Here is a 22,977-nt window from a genome sequence, read left to right on the forward strand (position 1 = left end):
GAATTTTACTGTAGCAGATGCTCAATAATCCTTTAGTCTTTGGACTTCGAGTAGGTCTAGTTAGTACACTGGTGTTCTGATGAAGGCAATAGCTAAAATGTTTGCATTTTTACATTATATATATATATATATGTGTGTGTGTGTGTGTACACACACTGATAGATTTGTATTAATATTTACAATCTGCATTTATTAGCAATTTACAATTTGCATTTATTTTCTGTTATTTTCTCCCGTTTTTTTAGTCCATTTTCCCACCCTCTCGTTCTTATCATTTTATCCTTTCATTGTTCCCTTTTTATTCAATCATCCCTTCACGAGTAATTCATTCACTCACTCATTCATTCATTGTGTCCGTTTGATCTTTGGGACCATCCTCCCAACGTCACACCAGCCCAGAGAGATGCGATTCAAGGCTGGAGAGGCTTCAAATTCAACTGAGAGTAGACAAGCAGAGCCGATTAGTTGGTTTACTAAAAGAAAAAAAAAATACAAGGAGAGTGAGAGAGACGGCTAAAACGAATTATAACAGCAAGGCGAAGAAGAGATTAATTGTGGCGCTGGACACAGACTGCAGTTGTGAAGTTAAGATTTAAAACGTGGTATTGTTACATTTAAGAGCTAACTGCATTGAAAGAAACCATCTGTAACTCGACGCAAAAGTGTATCGCAAAAACTAAGACTAAAAATAAGACGGTGGACTAGAAATCAAAGCCAAATTAACAATGAGGACACATGAGTGAAGCAGTGCAAGGATATTTAAGACTGAGCTGGATATTCACTTGAAGAGAGGAGTGAGACACACGTTGCATTCACATCAGTGGGATTAACCACATGGACACTTAAGAGGCGAGCGAGAAAAAAAAAAAAAGTAAAATATCATCACAAAAATTTAAAGCAACATCATATTCAACGGAATGGAGAACAAACTCATCACTGACGAATGCTAGAACTGAGAAAAAACCGATAAACGTTGGATACAAACAACAGAAAGACGTTAAATGCGAATAGCCACATCACGGTTGTGAAATATAGAGGCTATATATTTTTCGCACCGGTCTACTACCAAGAAGTTGACACGAACCAATTAAGCAGCTTTCCAGAGATAGAAAATTAAAATTGTTCATAAACTAGAAGAGTGATCCGAGATTTCTTGAAAGAAAACGAAGACCATAGACTCCGTTCTGTGCAGAAGATCTCAAACTAAATACACCGATTTATTAAGCTAAGAGCTCAGTTTGTGGGTTTGTTTTGCATTGGAAAGAAATGCAACAGATCAGAGGAAAGAGGGTTCTGCTGCTTTGTGTGGTCGTCTTGATATTTTACCTTGCTTTGGTCAAGGGGTTCCCCGCTAAAAAGCATAAAAACACCCCTAAGGTCAGAAGCAACACGTTTATGGAGGTAAGACTTTTTTTTTTTTTTTTTCAATAACTGAAAAAAAACATTGATAGTGTTTTTCACTTATTGTATTGTAGTAATAATGTACTAGTTGTTTTGACACGTGTGTTATGTAGGCTAGTTATGATACGAATACAAATTATTGACTGTGTTATTGTTTTTCATTATTCAGATGCTATTGATTTTGCATTTGGGTAAAAGGTAAGCTACGGAATTAAAAACTGCATGTCTGTTTCGTTGGGACTTTTTACAAACTACGAATAAAAACTTTAACCCGTGAGTTTCGCTTTTCTTTAAATTTTATAACGCTTCTCATTACATTACATATTTGAAACGTATCACTCACTCACGTAGCAATTCTTTTGAAGTGTATGTGTTTTCCCACGTTTGTGCTTGTCAGTTCGTTACTTAAAATGTTTCAGTTTGGTCAGCTGGGCAATTGAGAGTAAGAGAGAGGGAGTGTCTCCTAGTATTTCATAGCGACCAATGCATTGAAAGTTATGTTGTACTGTTATATAGTAAGGATGTTGGTATGGTTGTCGGACACAAAGTAGGCTACTACGACTACTGTGCACACAAAGTGTATTTGGGTTTGTTTTGTAAGCTATTAGTATATGTTGGTTAAGGTAAGTCACTTCAACCAAACTGGACGACGCGCGCGTGCATGTTTGTTAAGATCACAAGATTTAGTTAAAGCAAATGTGCATAATTTAAGTCAACACCAATTAACTTTACTAGGGACATTAAACAAACATGAATAAAGTTAGTCAGCGGTCGTATGCCAAAAAACGAACCCATTATTTGCGTACATCATACATTCTACATTTTGGATAGACGATATGTATCTATAAACCTTCATATAAATGTTTAAAAAACGAAGCTATTGTACAGATAAGTTAAGTTATGGAAAACTGGGTTCAAATTATGGTATTTTGTTTTTCTTCATAAACCCAAACACCACATGAAATGTATCCAAATGAATGATTTGGGCAACTGCTAGAAGAATAATTTGCACACATATTCTCTAAAGGTGTATGCCACCTTGGTACTGACAGAACACAACTACAGTACCATTTAGCCGACTGCTGTACTGGAATTAATTTGTATATAAACACACACACACACACACACACACACAATACACCACACGCAATACAATCAATAGGGAAGGTGTTTAGATTTTGTTTTTCCTCAGGGTGATGGTATGAAGAGAAGGTTTATCTAGTTGTAGATGTTAAAAGGTAATAATTGGCCGTTTATCTGAAATGCAGTACATTGACATGTTGTACATTGTCTTGACTTTGTTATTGTGCAAACTGCTAGAATTCAAGAAAGAAATGAAAGGAGAAACACTGACTCTCAAGATGCTCTCTAGAGCCAGTTCCTTTTTTGTAGTTGTATTTTTTGTTTGTTTGTTTGTGTGTGTGTGTTCTGGTGAAGAGCTAATTAAAAGCAGTGTCATTTCAGTGCTGAGAATGAATAGCTTTGGTCTGATAATGAGTTTAAACTGCACAGGAGTTTAAAGAGGTAGGCTATTCAACCAAGGATTGTAGTATGTACACACTGATCCCATACCAAAGTTTAAAAGTAATGTAGCCCACATGGTAATACAAGGATGGGGAAAAAAAGACTCCAGTTGAATATCATGTTTAGCCAATTCAAGTTTAACTGTGAGCTTTTCCTTCTTGTGTGCCTAATTAAAGCTCAGGTGTGTTTCATTAACTCACACTAAAGCCTGGGAGGGTTTAAACACTTGTGCTATGGGAGTCTTATTTCATCCCTGTGAAACATAACTCTTTATCTACGGACTGTGGCAATTTGAAATTATATATCTTTGTGTATCAATTTTTTCAGATTAATTTTGCTGCACTAGGCTGTTTACAGGTGTCAGGAGACCTGAGGAATTTACACCCCTTTAATGAAAAAACACCAGCTTCTATTTCACTAAAACATATGTGGAATAGCAGGCACACATGCATACACACAAATATGTTTCAGACAATTTTGGCTGGAAAAATTGGCTAGTAAGAACCACAGTTTAATATTAAATAGTATGGTTTGCTAGGTGTGTTTTTTTTAAAATTCATGTTTGCTGAAATTATACATTTAAAATGTCTTGGTAAATAAATGCATTTATTTAATCAACTACAGGATGTCAGAATGAATTTCCTCCTAAGAATGAATAAAGGGGCCCTACAGTGGGGGAAAAATAAGCATTGACACTGTGGACTCTTTTTCTTTTGAGTAATGCCAGACATGACTATATTGGAAGTAAAACAGGACCCTAAGTCCTTTTCTTGGATTTAATTTCCCATATTTCTAGGTGTTTGGGATTATATCATTTTAGGCAGAGTAACTAATCTGGGCTGGGGGGGGGACACCAGAACCATCATATATCTTCTTTTGTAAATCACTATTCCTTTGATCATTTTGTTTATTTACATGGTGTAGTATAGTGGTTATATGTAGCCCATTTCATGTTTTCTTGGTTGAATTTGAGAGTCATTTTTAATCCAGTGTGCCAAGACCAGTTTCTAATGCTACTGGTGCCAACTAAAAGGTGCCCTCCACCCCATCCGATCCATTACAATAATTTGATTTTCTTTTATAAAATCACTTGCTTACAAGCTGAAGCCAACACCAAATTATATGACACCATAGCAAAATAATGTTGGCTGACCTAATGTGTAATAGAAAAAAAAAAAATTGGAAGGGAACTAGGTTCTTCAACAGTGCCAAGATTTGATTGGATCAACTCTGGAGGCCTGATCATTACTACAGTTGTCGAAGAGTTACTTCTGAAGGCAGTAACACTGCTGGAAGACCAGTAGAAATGGAGGCATATACCTTTACCCCAGAAATAAGGAGGGAAGGAATTAATTTGTTGGAACAGCAGACCCACACCTAAATGAACACTTATGTAACCAGCACCATAGAAGCGGGCTAATTCTTTCAGACTTATAGTTGGGTCAATAGTCTCTCAGTGCTAAATTGTACAAATCAGTGAAACTTTAGGATACATCTGCTATGTGTGCTTGAGAGATGAGGCATAAAATAGGCTAAACATTTCATTGTGTGCATTATCACCATAGCCTTTTGATCACAAAGACCCTGCTTCAGATGGGAGTTAATCAAATCAGGGATCCAGATGTGTGGAAATCAGTCAGGTAATCTGTTAAAACACTTGCCTATTATGCCTATTATACCCTTTTTGAAGATTTTGGATCCTGCCCACTTAATAAATGTATGTAGATTATGCTTGCAGGTAGAGATGTATTAAACAATATGGTCACTAAACAGTCCATGCGATACAGAACAAAATGTATAATTCACCCCCCATATTTAGTTGATTTATGCCTGGGAAATGTTACCTTTGATGTGGAGCAGTACCGTATGCAAGACGGTTTTCGTGGCTGGGTTTTGGTCCAGGATTGGCTTTCTTTTGAAGTGCTCCAGTAATCAGGATTAAAGTGACCTTTTTAAAAGTCATCTGGTCCTAATTGCAGGTAAACCCCCTCCCCCATAATGCCTGAGCAGGGCTCGGGGTGCACAGCTGGGCTAACAGAGAAAGTTTATTAGACTTTTTCAAACTCTAGATTGGCACATACCCCATGTGTATACAAGAAATCTAATTTTAAGTACTATTTTTATTTCAGTGTGTGTGGCTTTAACTAGTTACCAATGTTGGATTCCTTTGTTTTAGATAATTCTATCTAAACAAAGTAACCACATATGACTGAATTTAGTAGGACATAAGTTTATGCATATTCTCCTTGAAGTTGGCCTCAGACATTTCAGAGGCATGTGATTCTCCCTTTTTCTTTACAACACCTAGTTTGATAAAAAAAAAAAAAAATAGTTTGGTATGGTGATAGGCAAGTACAATATCATTCTTTATTGATGAAGATTTGGAAGGGTTTTGATTGTTTTGAAGTTAGTAATGTTTTAATACATTTATTAAGAGGTGTATTATAAACTGGACTTCACAGATTCAGAAAAATTAAGGGCCAGTTCAGACGCAGACTGTAGGGCTCCAGATTAAAGTAAACCAGATGAAGATTAAGTTCAGATACATATCCCATAGTGTGTAATATTTAACCTGCATGTGGCATCCCAGGCAGGCATCCAAGAATGAAATATCTGCCGTCCATCAGTTTGGATGGGTATTATGCTAACATTCTCCATCTGCTTTTCAAATTTTACTCGCCAGCTGATTTTAATGGGGGGGGGGGGGGGGGGTGGGGTGGAATAATGTTAAGATTCTTCTAAAACTGAGCACTTTGAAAGTTCATCTGTCCAGATTTTACGTTCTTTAAAAGCCACCACATTGTAGCCCGCTCTTGGAAGCTGGCCAACACTGAAATGCTATCATATGTAGGATATTTCATTGCAGATGGGTTGGCTTAGTTGAAATCCAAACTTTAGAAACCACAGCTGTTTTGCGCTTGCAGTTCATTGCAAGGCTGAAATACTTCTCTTTGTAGCTGTGTGGCATGGTGGCACAACAGGTTCAATCTAACACCAAGCATCCCTGGGGTCCCAGGTTTCAATCCTGATCTCATTAAAACTAGAATATCTGGCAGAGGCCCCTTCCAGTTTATGTCCTGAACTGTGCCTCTCAGAGAAATGAATTGATTATCGCCTGGGGAAAGGAATCTGGAAATGGTCTCTCTCTTCACCACGTTTCTCCTTTGGGAATGGCGACAATGGTTATTTGAAGGCTACCAGTGAAACTGTTTATTAAACACTGCTTTTCTCTCTGCAGTCATCTTCACAATCAGTCATGCTGTAACTTGGCAAGTGTTCTGAAACTGGGTGTTCATGTTAAAATAGTCAAGAAACTGAAATAGTAGATGAGTATTTCCTCCAACTACTATTGGATATGTGTGGCTCGGGGATTAATGGACCATAACACATTAATTAATAAAAGTGACAAAAACACTGTGGGCCCCGTACCGGCTTATTTTGTCAGACTGGTCTGTAATCCTTTTCTACTTGAAGTCTTGCTAGTAATATATACATTTATTTCTTTTTTATCCCATTAAATTTGTTGAAATGTAATTCCTATTATTATTATTAATAATAATAATAATAATAATAATAATATTATTAAATATATAATATATATTTTTTTTTAACAACATTGCCATCTTTTAAATTTTTTACAGGTTAAAGGCCAAACAGCCTCCACAGAGTCCCAGCGAGTGTTGGAAATAATGCAGCAGAACAACCGGGTTAAGAGCTGGAAGAGAAGCCTTCCACGCCGTCACAAGCGCAGGTGGTCCCAGCAGCAGCGAGCGGGCGGGATCCAGAGCCAGTCCAAGGCTGACCTGGAGGAAACCAACCCCTTTGTTCTGGATCTCAAGAATTTTCCAGGTCTAGCTAACGCAGACCTCGACTCTCAAAACCCAAACATTCAGGTAGGTTCCAGAGACCTTAGTAAAGGGGTGAAAAAAAAACTGCATCTGCAATGTCGAAGCAATCAACAGGACAACGATTTAATTGTGCATATTTAACTGTGCACATTTAATTGTTGTAATTTCCTTTTTGAAAGGGGTTTGCACCCTGTTCACTCATTTGCTGTGAAGTGATTTACTTTGTTGTTTTATGTTCAGAGGTGTTGCAAGAGGAGTAAGCAAATTCGGGCCATATGGGTTTTTGTCCCTCAAGCGAAACATCATATGTGTTACTGGAATCCAGTGCAAAGTCACAATGTAATTTGATGTTAGAAATAGCTGGCAAGGGAAGATCAGAGATGATTCATTCCCATCTGAATATACAACGTATTTTGCAGTGACTTGCAGACCCTTTAGCCTATCGGCAAAATGTTGGTTGGCTTTATATTTAAGCTAAGTGTGTTTTTCATGAGATGTTTTCTAATACAAAACAGAAAACAGTTCAAAACCACTTCCTTCCATCCAGCGTATCTTGAATGGTGGATCACAACATCCCAGCTGATATTTTATTTTAGTTGCCCCAGCTTATGAAAATGATTGCCCAGGAACTGCTTGTTGCCCACAGTTAAAGAATGAAAAAGTACAAATTAGCATATTCTAGGTTACCAATTTAAAAAAAATGCTCAATAATATATTTCTTTGTACTGTACAATGATTAACGAAGCAGTTCAGCATTGTTGTTTTTTTTCTGTTGTATAGGCTATCCCTCATTTTAATTTTATTTGGATCATTTCACTTTTTATTTGGGGTTTAATGATACACCTGATCTCACGATCCAATACATATCAAGATATGCAGGTTGTGATATGATATGTATCATGGTACAGGTAATTGTCCTGATTGTCTACTTCAGGGGGTCCCAAACTATGGCCCGCAGGCCAAATCCGGCCCGTGCAACTTTCATGACCGGCCCGCTAATGTTGTCAAAAATTTCTATAAAAAATTTAAATAAAAAATTACTAAGCACTCTCACACTACCAAGAACACACACAAACAGACAGGACCAGAGGGCGCGTTCACGGAGATCATTCTGCGCAGAATCTGTGCTGAATGATCTCACCCATGATCTCCGTGAACGTACCCATTGACAGAGCATTCACAGACACGCCTCTTCTAACCTCCATTCTCATTGGCTCAGGGGGCAAACTCGCAGCACGCTACATTCAAGTTGCTAGGGAAGCCAACCAATGAAAACACGCTCACATACAGGCAGTTATCGCGGTGAAACAACACAACTGGCCGCTGATCTGTTGTGCTTTGTTTGTACACTATTTGTTAAACTCAACTCACTTAATTAAAAATAAAACAAGAAGTGCTTGGAATGATAAAAATGATTCATACTTCTATTGTGATACAATATACAGTGTCATGTAAAGAAAGTATCTTGATTCATCAATACACAATTAATTATTATATCTGTACTCTTTATCACTCTAATAACCATGCTAGCCCACGTAATCAATATAAGTTGAAAGTAGCCAGCAGATTGGCATTCTAAATTAGCGCTTTGGATCTCTTCCAGTCCAACACCACTACTAATATTCTAACTTCAGGCTTATAAAAAGAGTTGATAGTCTCAACTGTTAAGGTTGCTTCAGATTCATCTTCAAACAGATTAATAGCGTGCAGTTGGATACACAAGGTATAGTTTCACTGTCCCTAATGTAATAGCTACATTTCCACAATCATTATTTCTTTAGTGGTTTTAAAAATAGTAATTTTAGAAGTGCAACATAAATTCCTTTAGCATCACATCATACAAATAAATTACTAATGGCACAATCGAGTGGTTTTGTAAATGTGGTCTGATGATTAAAATAATAGCAGATAATAACAGGAAACATGGGCTGTCTTTTAAAAAATGCCTTGGGCAAAACAGCAGGAGATAACTAATCTATGATCTAAACTTAAAGTGCTTCTAAATGCTTCATTTAAAACAAGGATTAATGAGGTAAAAGAAAAAGACTTCTCCACAATGTTGTGAGCAGTCTTTATTTATGTTGTGAGTAAAAACCAGTTTACACTTTCATGTGGGGATTTTTTGTTTCTTTAGGCAGTTTTACACCTAAGAGTATGACTGTTGATTTATTCAGTGTATCAGTTAATCATTAGGCCATCTGGTTCAATGATTTATCTGTTCAATCCACTGTTACTAAGGGAAATCCACTATCGTTTTTTCCGTTGCCTGTAATTAAGATTTAACCGGTCATGAACTGATGTGTTGTTCTCCACACTTCTAATGCTGTATTCTCTGGAGGAAAACACAGGATTCATCTCATTTTCTGGTGTTTTTTATTAACTGGTCCTTTACAGCAGTTTCCAGACTGTGAGACCACTTTAACTTGTCCTTAATGCAAACCTTTATAGCATGAAGTTAAATGCAATTCAAGCTTTTGAGAGACAGAATACAGAGATCATTTATTAGGTGTTCTTAAGAAGTTGGAGTTAAGGTTTTGTAGCTGGGGTGGGGTGTCCTGGGTTGAGCCAAAAGATACAGAAGGCAGGAACAGTTATGTTTTACAAACCTACAGCACAATACAGTATGTGAAATTTCTTAATACGCACATTTTTCAAAACAACATCATTCAGGTTTCAAATAGCCTCCAGCAAGTGCTTTGAAACCAGGCTTTTCATAGAATTACTTTTTTTCTTTTTTTTATCGCAGTAAAGCGTGCCTGACCTTGGAACAGGTTAGAGCTAGCATGAGAGGAAAGAATTCCAAGATTTCCTTTTCCAGAACTGCTGTCCCTCTTCTTGATTAAAAGGGACGGTAATTTTGGAATCACAAATTCAGTATTTTTTGGATAACTACAGCAGTAGTCAATGCGACTTTTCTCATTCTCTCATCACTGGTAATTCACCGGCTTGGGTAAGCACAGAACTTTGCCAATATAGATTTTCTCTTGAGCACATAGGCCGGATGTGTGCTTTCTGGTTTGGGATAAGTAAGTGTGGAGGTTAAAGCATGATAAATTGCATGTGCTTTTAAATGTTAAACCTTCTCCTTTTAAACATTGATGTAATGGGAGAAAATCTCACAAGCAGTTGTTGATAGTGAGTCACTATATTTTAATGGAGTGCAGCTAAGTGTAATAATACATTACATCTATAGAACAGACAGATTTGAAGAAGCTTCGGTTTATTTAAATAAATATGAGCATGGGTCATGTGGAATGAAATCATTGTTGAAGCAGGTAATTGACATTGCTTCAGTAGGTTTAGTTTATTTCTGGTTTATGCTAAAGTTTTTTTTTTGAAGTCACCAATGTTTTTTAATGGAGCTGTCATGGAATGACCTAATGGAAAGTTGTTGGTTTCTTTATAGCTCTTTCATTGCATTACAGTACAATTGTAATTTATTTTCTAGGTTATCCTACCCAGCTTGTCTTATTAACTGAAGGCTGATTGTTCTGAGTTTTACAACTGAGGCACAACAAGATGATGCGACTGTCCCAAGGTCTTGCTGTTACTTGGTGACTTGAACCCAGGCTATCTTGGTCTCCAGTTCCGAGGCCTGACAACTTGACTGCACAGCTTTTTAATACTTTAGTTCAAATTTGCCAGTGGAAGCTACATTTTAAAAAAAAAAATAAATCTGCCATTTGGCAACATACATAAAATAAAATAATATGCTACATGTAAACCAAACTCCTATACATGAATTGCATATACCATGCCTACTACTTCACCAATGGGAAGTTCTTGGGTTATGGATAAATGAGATTTGTTTTATCAAAATCCATCAGGTAACCATTGAGGTTGTGGATGACCCTCAAGCTGAGTTTGAGATGGATCTACATAAAGGAAGCCGGAATGACTGGTCCTTGTCCTCTGCTGACTGGCTGGATAAAAAGGAAGTGTTCTGGCCCTTGTTCTGGGGATACCCTGACTCCTCGGAGGACGGTACTGGAAGAATGAGCACCGAGGATTACCCTGTGGAGTATGACAGCGAAGACTCAGTATTGAGTGGAGTAGGAGACTGGGACAGAAGATGGCCAGTACACAAGGGCTGGGGCTCCAAGGACAACTATGGTGAGTTGTCACAAACACATCTGCATGCTGATACCATTGGGGATTCGTTCAATGTTAAAGATTTGTAGTTTTTTTTTCTTTTATTGAAGTTTTTGTAGTTTCTTGGTTTGTTTAACCCCTGCATACTGGAGTGACTCTGGACACCTGTCTAATAGTTTCCTTGTATGTCAGTTGATGACAGTTTATGTGTCGTTCCATCGGTGTTATTGGACTCTTCTATGCTTACTGCTAGGGGATTATCATAGTGAAAACAGCTAGCAAAAATAACTTATTTTTAATAAGATATCCAATCAAAATAATAATTTAAAGTGTTAGTCAATAGTGCAAACAAATATGATATCTTCACCCTTTCTTCATAGTTGAACAGTACCAGACTTTAGTTTCAATTTGCTATAATAAGCCTCACAGTAACATGAGTTTGTGATCAATTCCTGTGAGTCAAATAGTCAACTGGTGACTAAGGCAATGCAATGCTTTGCAGATTATACCAGATGTATAGGTAACATGAAAATGACATTAGATGGGACTTAAGATGACTTGTAAATGTGATCTTTTCCCAGTACTCTTAAAAACAGGATCATTTCATAGGTCACATCCTTTTCACAGCTTTACCATTGAATAAAAAAGATTAAATTTCCTGTTTGAGTCAGATACCTGTATATACAGCAGCCTTGAAGAGAGAAAAGCTGTCTGATTAGATAAACATTTGATGTCTCTGAATGTTCCTCAGGATCTGATTACTACCATAATGGCTTACAAAAAGCAACAGGCTCAATTTCTTTTTTCAACACTACAGCATTCTCCAAATAAAAAAATCTTGTACACAAACAGTAGGGTGGTTGCTGGAGGGTAATTGATAGTACTTGATTTTGTGACATTTTATTAGTCATTTTCACTTGGGGGCAAGTACATTTCTTTTGTTGAACTACTGAAAAAATCTTAAATGCCAATACGTTCTTACAAATGTCAACCCATTTAGTTAACATCAAGTTACTAATAACTTGCATAGTAAGATTTTAAATGTATTCCCTAATTACGTGCAAATTATGTTCCAAGCTATACTGTGTTACAAACATCTGCAAATGTTACAGGGCCTTCAAACTCTGCCACAGATTTGCTGAAGAAAAAAAAAAAACCCTGAATTAGTGACCGCTTTCTGCAGCGCTTGCCAAAAGAGCTCTGCTAAATTATTGACATCCAAGTGAGACAACTGACCATTGTTTTCTAATGGAATATTTAAATAATTTTGCATGCCCGTTGCACACTGGCTGTCTTCTCGAGGCCTGGCATTCTTTGTTTTGGGAAATTTAAAAAAAGATGCTTCCGCTGAAAGCACAGACGAGAACTAAAAAAAGAAAGCGGGGATGCGGCGTGACTGCCCGCGTTAGCGTGACTGTGTGCGAGCGCTCGACCATCAAAGCATTGTTTGTATTCTCTTTTGAAGGTGACACTAGTGCTCGGAGCCACAAGCTTTTGAAGATCTGCTGGGTTGCTTGCTAATAGCAACTTCAAGCTGTCTGTCTGGATAAACAACTAATATTTGTGTTCAATTAGTTGGGAGATTAGGGGGACAGCCTGACGTGGGATGACAGTTAAAGTCTGAACTATTCTTTTCATCCTGCGGCTGAGAAACCAACTGCGTTTTGGATTTATTAATCCAGTTCAAACATGCATGGGCATTTTAAGGCTGTGTATAAAATTATTGTGCTTTTAATTTGGTGGGAAAAGTAGAGCGTGACTTCTGCTGGGCAGAATTGCTGAACTACTGTCTCAAATGAAAAGAGGTGGCAAAAAAAGTGCCAAACTGGAAAACGTCTTCCACACAGTTTTTACAGCTTTTATTTCGCCTCAAATGGAAATATGTTTGCTGCTAATGTAAGTAATAAACTGCAGTTAAGTTCTTTCTTTAAGGGTGTCGGACGTTTTCTACGTGCATCTTGATAAGATTTACAAAGAATTTGCATTGTGTGTCAGAAAGGTATTTTCATGATATTGCAATATTGTCTGGTCAGATATAGTCTGTGATGTATATCTATAGAACCACAAGAGTACTCATGAAGGGTGTCTTGTGCCAGATTATCGGAGCAGACAGATTGTTTGGCACTAGGTACTTTCTGTGCGTGGGAGTGCTTTTTACATGCTCTGTAGACGCCTAGCTGAACATTATTTAAGTTCTGTTTTGTAAAATTATATAAAATGCCATTCCAGTCAACTCCATAAATAGAGTTAGACACAATCAATTTATAAAGCAGCAGATGCTCGTGGCCAGCATATCAGGTGCCCAAAGTGTACATTTGGACACTGTGTTGTCATCTGAAAACTTGCCAGTCTGTGTGCTAGTGTGCAAAGTCCTTTTTGACACTTAAACAGGTTTCTGTACGCAATCCAGAAATAGAAAATTATAGTTGGCTTATTTTCATATAAACCAATGTATTCCAGGGAGCTTGGATGCTATTCTGAACTGGCATGCTTTTCCTTCATGTGGCTTTGGGGTAGAAAAAAAAACTGTAAAAAAGAATATAATAAGGCCTTATTTAAATTGTGTACAGAAATTAAGCATGTCTATTAAGTGGGCTGGTTTTAAGATTTTCAGTACATAAAGCGCACATCTCAGTTTTAACTTTTTCCTGTAATTAAAGTCTTTTAAAAGTATATATTCTTGGGTGACTCACACAGAGAGCTGGCAGTGGAACAAAGACAGAAACCACATATATTGTACAAATGCTGCTATTTCATAGCTCACACAGTCTGTAATCAGGATCATCTTGTTTTCATTATTGTTTACACAAGATTTATTTATGTTTTCTTAATCTGCTATTAAAATCCATACTATCTCCGGGGTCCCCCGAGTGGCTCATTCAGTTGAAGCGCTGTCGCTGGGAGTGCAGGATGAGTCACACAGCTTGGATGGTGCCAGTTCGCATCCGGGCTGTGCAAAGAGGCCGAACTTTGCTGGGGACTCCGAAGGAGGCGTCACATTGGCTCTGACACTACCGGGGTGTGGAATGGGGAAACTGGTAGGGATTCCTTCTCCTCATCACGCAACAGTGACCCCTACTGACCAGACACCAAGCACATTCAGAGTGGATAAAAAGCAGGGCTGATCTCTGTTCCCCTGGATCAGTAGCCCGCCCACCTCAGCACTGGATTGCTTGGCGTAAAAGCAATTCTGGCTTTAGGCTTGTGAGATCAGTGGACGCTCACATGCCCTCAGAATGTCTGTGCTGTGTGGGGACTCACTGGAGTGAGGAGAAAAAACATAATTGGACATTCCAAATGGGGGGGGGGGGGGGGTAAATAAATAATAATTGGTCACTCTAAATTTATATAAAAAAGATAATAGTAAATAATCCATATCATCTCAAATCTGATTCCACTGGTAGATACAAGTGAATCCTGTTAGTGCGGGAGGCAAGTTATGTTAACACAGTTGGAAGTTCAGATGCAATTCAGTTGCTGGCTATTGGCTAATGATAGCATTAATTGGTTGATTTTATAAACATTTGAGGTTCATAATATTATTGGTACCTTTGTTAAACACAAAAGTGACCCTGTTTTTTTTACAAATGGATAAATGGCATTGGATAAACAGTTTGCAATTTGAAGTTTTAATATGCAGTCTGGAATAACTGCTATTGAAGTTACTGTATGAGCTGCATGCACACTTTCAGAATATCGGCTATATATAGCCAATAGAACATCTTTATCTACCATGCATTTGACAAGTTACCCAACATACACCCTATTATTATAGCCCTGGTTTTTCAGTTACTTTTGTTCTGGTAACCAATCAAACACCCAAAATACATAAACTGTAGGCTAGTAGATGAAACCTTTTTAATTGTGTGAACACTGACTTTTTAAAAATCTCTAACATGGTAAATATTTAGAAAGGAAAGCTAATAGTATTTCTACTGGAATGGAAGCTGACTGTGGAAAATGTTTGCATTGGCTGGAAAATTTGCTGAAACTAGCAAAATTTACAATTTGATATATTGCAACCAAAAAGGAGACTTGAGTGCTGCATACTGTTCGTTTTTAGATATTTAATTTTACTAAAATATTTTGTACTCATTTTATTTATGCAACATTAACATGTTTGGGAAAACAAATTGAGACGAATAGACTCTTTCATAGGGGTGTTGCATTTTTTTTTATAATTGTTCTTTTAGGCAAACCCAGTCAAGTTATAATGTTGGCGCTCACAATAAGATTGAATGCCATTATCTTGCATGCCAGGTGTAATGTTGATAAGGAAACGTTTAATAGGAGCATATTTCTGGTCATGGTTGTGTTAATCTATTGTGGCTTTTTAAAAGTCAGTTTCTTTTACAGTTGTGTGTATATATATATATATATATATATATATATATATATATATATATATATATAACCTGGACAGGAATTAGAAAATCAGCTGTAAGACTTCTAAGAAGGAATGCTACCATAATCTTCAGTGGGGGCCCAACAGTGTAACCTATTCAGATTGCTAAAGTACAAGTGTTCTGTTCTGATGTGTGGAAATCGTTTCTCTGTTTGTCTCAGAGTATGAAGAAGAGGAGGAGTGGAGTGCCTGGTCCCCCTGCAGCGCTACATGTGGCACAGGGAACCAGAAGCGCACGCGATCATGTGGTTATGCCTGCACTGCGACAGAGTCCAGAACCTGCGACCTGATCCGCTGTCCAGGTAACAGTTTAATCCCTAAAAACCATCCATTTCCTGCTCTGCAGCACATGAATGCCTTTATTGTATGAAACCCCTGAAGTTTCCCCTCTGAAAATGGGGAGGAGGGGGGTGGCTGAACTTGTGGCCAAATGCAAAGTTGAAAATTCTGGCACAAAAGACATCAATATGAAAGTTGTCTATGTAATGTTCAAAAAGCAAACAAACCCTGTATGTTGGTAAATATATTGGACAAGCATGATAAAAGCGAATTGAAAAATGACGGTGGTAAACTTTAAAAGGGACAGTATTCAAAGTCATGGAGCGGTTTTCTACATCCGTACTAGTCAGACTTTTCATTTCAGTTATATCTTCATCCAGTCATAATGAAACATGGTATTGATAATGACTTTTGTATGAGTTCTGGTGACTGACTAAGTCAGTTATGTTGTGTTTCCAGCTTGTGTCCTAAAAGAATACTAGCAAGAATCGATGACTCTCATGAATATTGTGTCTTTAAAATGGTTAACATGGTAAAAAATAAATAAAGGTACACGACAAGGCAACATCATTATCAGTTGCAGGAATGATATTTTATGTTTCAACACCTTTTTTAGTTATAGGCTTCTCAGCCTTGACAGAGATACTAATCTGCAAATCAAACATGACGGCTATAATATTGTGAATCAAGAATAACCTTTTTTCTGTCTCTTCAGGAATTGAAGATGATATGAATGCTGTAACAGATCTCATGCCTTATGAAACAGAAAACGGCACAGAGCTATTTGATGCAGGTCAGTGGAATGCTTGTTCTGGGTTTTGAAAGGGTCCCCATTTCCTTACTTCCATCTTGACTGCTAGACAGAATTGGTGACAGATGATTTAAGTTTACATATCATATGTTGCTATCTGGAGTTGCGTTAAAGGGTTGAGTTGCGTTAAAGGGTCAAACCTATAATACAGTATTTTGAGGATCCCATCTTGGATAAGGTCATTGTGTCCAGATATGACTTCTCCATGTACAGAAGAACTTAACATCATAGCACTTAAAGATAAAATAACTTTTTAGACCAAAGGTGACATAGTAATCTGACCGTACAAGTGCTGTGATGTCAAAACATTTGTCTGCTTAACATTATTATTAGTTACCTGTTATGTTATGGATGAACTGTTTGAGCATAAATAAAAAAAAAAAATTATAATTGAAAGACCCGAGTAAAATCTAAATGTTTTTGGTCTGGTCGACCAAATGTTTAAACAACTCTGATTTTGAACTTTTTTTAATTTGAAAAAAATCAATTTCATGTATTTGATGAGCAACACAACTGCCTGGAACTTCATCACAGGAAGATATGGAGCTCTGTTAGAGTGTAGAGAAACCTGTGGTATTAGGCCCAAGGATTTCTTTTTAGTTTACCAAGTTGTGTCCCTTTTTATAAATAATTTGTTAGGTTGGTGTCTAAATGCTTTTTGCATGACCCTACAACCTTACATGGTGGACTATTCCAAACATTATTCTCTGAATATGCTGCCACATTTCTGTTATATACCAATGTATATTTTAATAACATGTGTGTTTCTTTTTACATTCTTGCAGATGTCGACAGCTGTGAAAAGTGGCTCAACTGCAAAAGCGACTTCTTAAAGAAGTACCTTCACCAAGTGCTGACAGAGCTGCCCAGCTGCCCGTGCAGTTACCCATCAGAAGCTGTCTACAGCACAGTTAACATCTTCGACAATAAGCAAGGGAAGACCTACCGATGGCGGGATGCAAGTGGCCCCAAAGAACGGCTGGATATTTATAAACCCACGGCCAGGTTCTGCGTGCGCTCCATGCTCTCCCTGGACAGCACCACTCTGGCTGCACAGCACTGCTGCTACACTGATGAGATGAGACTAATCACCAGGGGGAAGGGTGCAGGCGCCCCCAATCTTATCAGCACAGAGTTCTCACCTGAGCTGCATTACAAAGTGGATGTGTTACCATGGATTTTGTGCAAAGGGGATTGGAGCAGGTTTCATGCAGTACGGCCACCCAACAATGGGATGGAGTGCACTGAAAACCCACCAGAGGAGGTTTACATGAACGAGCTGGAGGAGGCAAGGGAATATTAAATCGTAACACACAAAGGGAACTGTTCCATAAAACAGCTTCCATACTGTTGCACAACTTAAAATCTCCAAATGTAGCCACCAACTCCAGCATGGAAATCAACATATTTTTATTAATCGTGGAATGGTGATGTGTGTGTGTGTGTGTGTGTGTGTGTGTGTGTGTGTGTGTGTATATAAGTATAACTCCAAGTCTTACTGATGGAATTGCATCAGTTCAAGTTACTGTCCAGATATCCTCAGTTTTGTCTCAAGCCTTGATTTTACTGCAATCCATTGAAGATAATGGTTGATATGACAGTATTTATTATTATGTTTTTTTTTTCTGAAGTAATAGACTTGTAAGACTGGAAACTAGATGTGTTACCATAGCCACTGACCAGGGAAATTGGTCCGAAGTTAATTTTGAAACATTTAAAACCCTTAACAGACAAATGACGGTAGCAACTAAAACCTGCTACATTTCTTCACAGATTGTTTGCTGCTACAAAGTGACCTTGGATTCCTGGGGTGAAAAGCAGCAGCATGTTGTTAGATTGACACCGTTGGTAAAAGTAGACACTTGGAAAACAATTCCTTGTTTCGGCTTCCAAGACATAAGCTCTTCCTGGCACATCTCCTATCCAAAATAAATTCAAACAGATCATAAGCAGATATTTCACATCATAAGTTCTACATATGAATCCTTTCCATCTTTTACAAGGACAAAAAGCTACCCTTAGCGGATCTATCCCATTCTATTGGCTTCTAGCATTCGCAGAGGGAACCAGGCAGTCATTATATCCAGACAGTGTTTTACGTATAATTTTCCTGGCATGCAGTTTATTATCCTTCATGTTAAATCCGGGCTAAAATTAGTAATATCATTGCACAAAACACGTGTAAAATGAAGCAGAATTCAGGTACCTTCAAAAGAATAACTTAGAACTGTCTAGACTGTTCCACAATTTGCTTAATGAAGCTGGTGCAGATGCCTACTGAATAACCTTGTATTAACAGTAAGTGTTCTTGTGTACTCTCCTGTTTTTCCTTAACAAAGAATGAGCTGTCACTTACTAGTTCATGCAAATTTGAATGAACCTCAGTAACTGAGATTGACTAAACAAACCTTGTATAATGCTTGTCATTTACCTGGCCTTAGGGCCATATTAAATTCTTAGATATCATAAAAGTCTAATTGTACTCTATTGTATTTATCTAATTCTCAAATATGAAAAAGACAGATAAGAGAACTCTATGTTCCCAATGTAGTTAATGTCAGTACCTAGCTACAGTAAATGAAACGGTAATATTTGCTCAGATCACATAAAGTAGTCTCTATTCTGGTGAAACAAAGTTATGTTGGTAAACTTTTGTTTTTTAGGAGGGCTTTGTGACACCAGCTTTTGGAAGTTGTTATCTAAAACCAGCCTTATGTTTGTCACATAAGATGTCCCTTAAACATCTGAGTGATTCCCTAAACCACGAACAAATAGCTCTGTTTATATAGGAATTGTTCTTTTAATGGTAAGGCTCTATTGAAGGATATTGTTTATGTTAGGAGGATGGTGTTTTTAAAGCAGTCATGGGTTTCTTTACTTTGCCAACAGCATTCTGTCAAATCCAGTAGGGTGGGTAACTTTGGTGCCTTTTCCCCCAACTTTAAGGTTTATGTTGAGTTACAGATGTTTTTAGATTTATTTTAAAAAAATCTATTTACAGTGTTTTGTATTCAGTTGGTTTCATGTGATTAATCTGAGAAACACATGTTGGTAGTTTGGTAAATTTGACATTAATTTGACCAACTCTGTCTCTGTCTGTGTGTGTGTGTGTGTGCTTGCGTATTTGAAATCCATTTTTATTTTTATTATCTTTATTTTTTTAAGTTTATTTAACTACAACCATGCGGCTGGCTAGCAGTTAGCATAATCATAGTCCTGACAGAATGATTTCCTTCTTTTGTGCAAAAACGGTTCCTTAATAATTGATATGGGGACCTTTTTGAGAATATTGCTTTTAACAGATACCAGATGCTGAAAATGTTGGGCTGCGAAACTTGGAAAAGCTGTTTTTAAACATCTGCTTATGCTGGTTTACAAGCAAGGGGGCATTATTGCAGTAACCATGGGAATGTCGAGCTTGAGATTTTTAACCAGTAGACTGTTTTGAGTTTAACCAACTATACATATTCTGTGGTGTTGTACCAACATGTGTAGTACATTGACTTCACTGAGAATTTAAACTGTTTGATTTGGATTGGTTTCTGGCGAAGGGCTTGTTTTAAAACCATTTCCCCTCTTCCTTGTCACCTTAGAGGGATGGAGCTGTTTCATTTTTAAGGTAGGCCAGCATTTACTGACCCAGGAAACCACAAGAGGCATGAATTGAAATCAGGTTTTAGTGAAAATATCTGTACGCCATCATACAATTGTTTTGATCTGCCTCGGACTGCTCTATTACTAAACATGCTTTGTTTAAAATGTTGTTTTCCATCCAGGGATTGAACTGGTATGAGAATCTACTCCTTCTCTATTGGGAAGTGCATTGTCTCATACAAAAATACATTGTCATTGTCTTTTGTATTAACTGTAATTATTTGAATAAAATGCTTAATCATGATAGTAAATGAGCATTTCACAATTGAGGGCAGTATTTAGTTAATGGGATCTCCTATTGCTACAATCTAGCATGAAAAGTGTTGGAATAAAAATTGAAAGTTTACACATGTCACAAGCTTCTATCAGGAATGAAAAATAACTACAGGTTATCAAGTTTTGGAGGATAACTGTTTTTTTTTTTTCTTCAAGAAAGGCACTTTATTTAAAAAAATATATATATACATTGTACCAACATTTTGTAACTTGTGTTACTATTGTAAAGGGATTACTTGCAAAAATGCAGCATTTTGTGTGTTTTAAAGGATTTTTGTTATGTAATGTAAGTATTTTCTAGCATGATGATGTATTTTTTTTTAATTGGTATTAGATATATTCCTGTACAGTATTTATTGTCCATTGTTAAATGATTGCTTGAGCTTTGAAATAATTATTCAAATTATTATATGATACTGAAGGTGCACTATTGAAAATGAGTAATACATTTCTAAAGGGATCTCTATTACGTGAAAAGGGAATCCATTTGCATAAAGTACACCATTTTAAATAAACTATTATCTATTCTTTTTTTGTACATGTGTTTTTTTTTTCCCCACTGCAATCCCACCTTTTGGCCAAAGCTGCAGTGTCCATGTCTGTGTCTCTCCGTCTTACTACACATAAGCCGTTAAAATAAAACACACACTTCCTGTTAGATCTTTTTGGTCTTGGTGTGCTTCAGGTAGTGATGTCTGTCTACAACTCCCTCTTAGTTAATGGTAGCATTGTGTAAATCTAGAAAATATTTCGCTTTTATACACCTGCCCTATTGTTGAAAGGGTAGTGTATATTTTTAAATTAGATTTTTGATATCGATTCAACTCTTTGGCTTCCTTAAAAACTACTTGAGTTGGGCTTTTATTTAGAATATTTTGATTAAGTACTGTATTATACACATTATTGATTCTGTATGTCGTAAAGGAGGGGTCTATTAAGGCTGGATTATAGTCTGCATAAAGTTTCTAATAAGATGAATCTTATCTCTGCTTACAAGATGTCATGGAGAGAATACATTTCCCTTAACTCTGAAGGATCTGTTGCTTGCATTAAAGGAGAACATGTCATAGTCTCCTAATTGATTCAGTCCATTAAAGATTTATTTAATTATTTATTTCTAAAAATGTAGTAGTCACCAATTGATTTTACCCACTTTTTCTCCCAATTTGAAATATCCAATTGTATTTTAGCCAGTCTACAGGGGGTTCGTTGATTATTTATTTATTTATTTATTTATTTATTTATTTATTTATGCCAACCATAGTGTACAGTCCAGCATGTCAATAAGCATTGAGAACCACAGCTGCACATAACATTTTTACTGATACTCTATAAACATCTTAATAAGACTAACCCTTGTTTGACACTGAACACTGAATCAAAGCTCTTTGAAATTGTCATATGGTCTCTGTGGTGCTATGTACTTTAATGTTTATTGTTCAACACTAAAACGGTAGGGACCAGAGGAGCATTAAGGCTATTCAGGGGGTTCTTTGAAGAATGTACCACCTCAAAAACATTTTTTTACAAGTCTCTCCATCATAACTATTCTCTTCAAATGGATACGCCAGACAGGAATTATGTTTGGAAAGTTAAAAGAAGATATTTATTACTTGGAGTGTTTTATTGCTCCCCTGTTAAAATCAAAGCAAGGTCCACCAAGGTGAAGCCTGAAGGCCATACAAAGATAACTGTACCTGTACTGCTGAATGTTTTTACTGAAAACATACTACATTCTGAAAACAGCTGGATTTGGGGTTAAGAATTTCCTTTGTTTCCTGGTTGGAACTTGATAAAGCTGGAATATAAACACAGGTTTTAGAAAAGCGATTATACAGTAGCAGTCCAATATTTTGAAGGAAAAAAAAACATATATATTAAGCTATTTCAAATATGAAATGAAACAAAACGTGTTTTTATTACACATTTTAAATGCAAAATAAGAATCCTAGATTGATACTTGAGAAGGGATACAATTCTATTCTCTTCATACATACGAGGTCGTCAAATGATGCATCAGCTGCAATCAAACTTCAAATGATCAGTATGAAATCATGAACTTCATACAGCTAGAAAATTAAATGTTAAGGACCATCGTTTAGGTATTAAATCCAAATAAATAACTATAGGTCAACATTCATTTCATTATCTGCATGAATTAAAACAAATTCTGAACATTTAAAAAGTTAAATTCTGGATGTATATTGCACACAAATGCATTCGATTTTAAGAAGTATATGTGCCAGATCCAAAAAATAAAAATAGCATTCATCATCTCACAATGTAAAAAAATGTCAATTACGCAGCATTGATTTGAGGTAAACTATACAAAACAGTATGAATACAGTTTTTTTTTTGTTTTTTTTTATAAAACTGAACAGTTTAAATTCAAAATAATAGAACATATAAAACAGGCATGTACAATCTCATAATATCCTTAACATGTTTTCCCAGTGGTGTTGTTCATATATTAAAGCACTGAAAAAGTAATGTTCAGCAACAAGAGAGATAATAATGACCACTATTTTGTTGACGTACCGGTACTGGTATGTCTGTATGTTGTCAGTAACAGCTTTAAGGAATTATAATAGCAGATTGGAACAGACTGCAATGCAAGTTTTAAACCAGTCTGCTATATTTAGGTCAGTTCACCTGTTTATTAAGCTTATTTTGCAATCCCCTCAGGA

The 22,977-nt window shown here is 36.8% G+C and overlaps 1 protein-coding gene across 1 annotated transcript; it reads left to right on the forward strand.

Annotated features, from left to right (window-relative positions):
* Window positions 1-326: 326 nt before the first annotated feature.
* On the forward strand, window positions 327-20,818 carry LOC117418456 (isthmin-2-like). The gene is made up of 6 exons (XM_058987807.1): window positions 327-1,401; window positions 6,567-6,818; window positions 10,601-10,886; window positions 15,432-15,572; window positions 16,265-16,342; window positions 17,146-20,818. The coding sequence occupies exons 1-6, from the start codon at window positions 1,267-1,269 to the stop codon at window positions 17,661-17,663; spliced, it is 1,410 nt and encodes a 469-aa protein (XP_058843790.1). The 5' UTR covers window positions 327-1,266; the 3' UTR covers window positions 17,664-20,818.
* The last annotated feature ends 2,159 nt before the right edge of the window (window positions 20,819-22,977 follow it).

The sequence above is a fragment of the Acipenser ruthenus genome, chromosome 15 (genome assembly GCF_902713425.1).
Source record: "Acipenser ruthenus chromosome 15, fAciRut3.2 maternal haplotype, whole genome shotgun sequence".
Lineage (NCBI taxonomy): Eukaryota > Metazoa > Chordata > Actinopteri > Acipenseriformes > Acipenseridae > Acipenser > Acipenser ruthenus.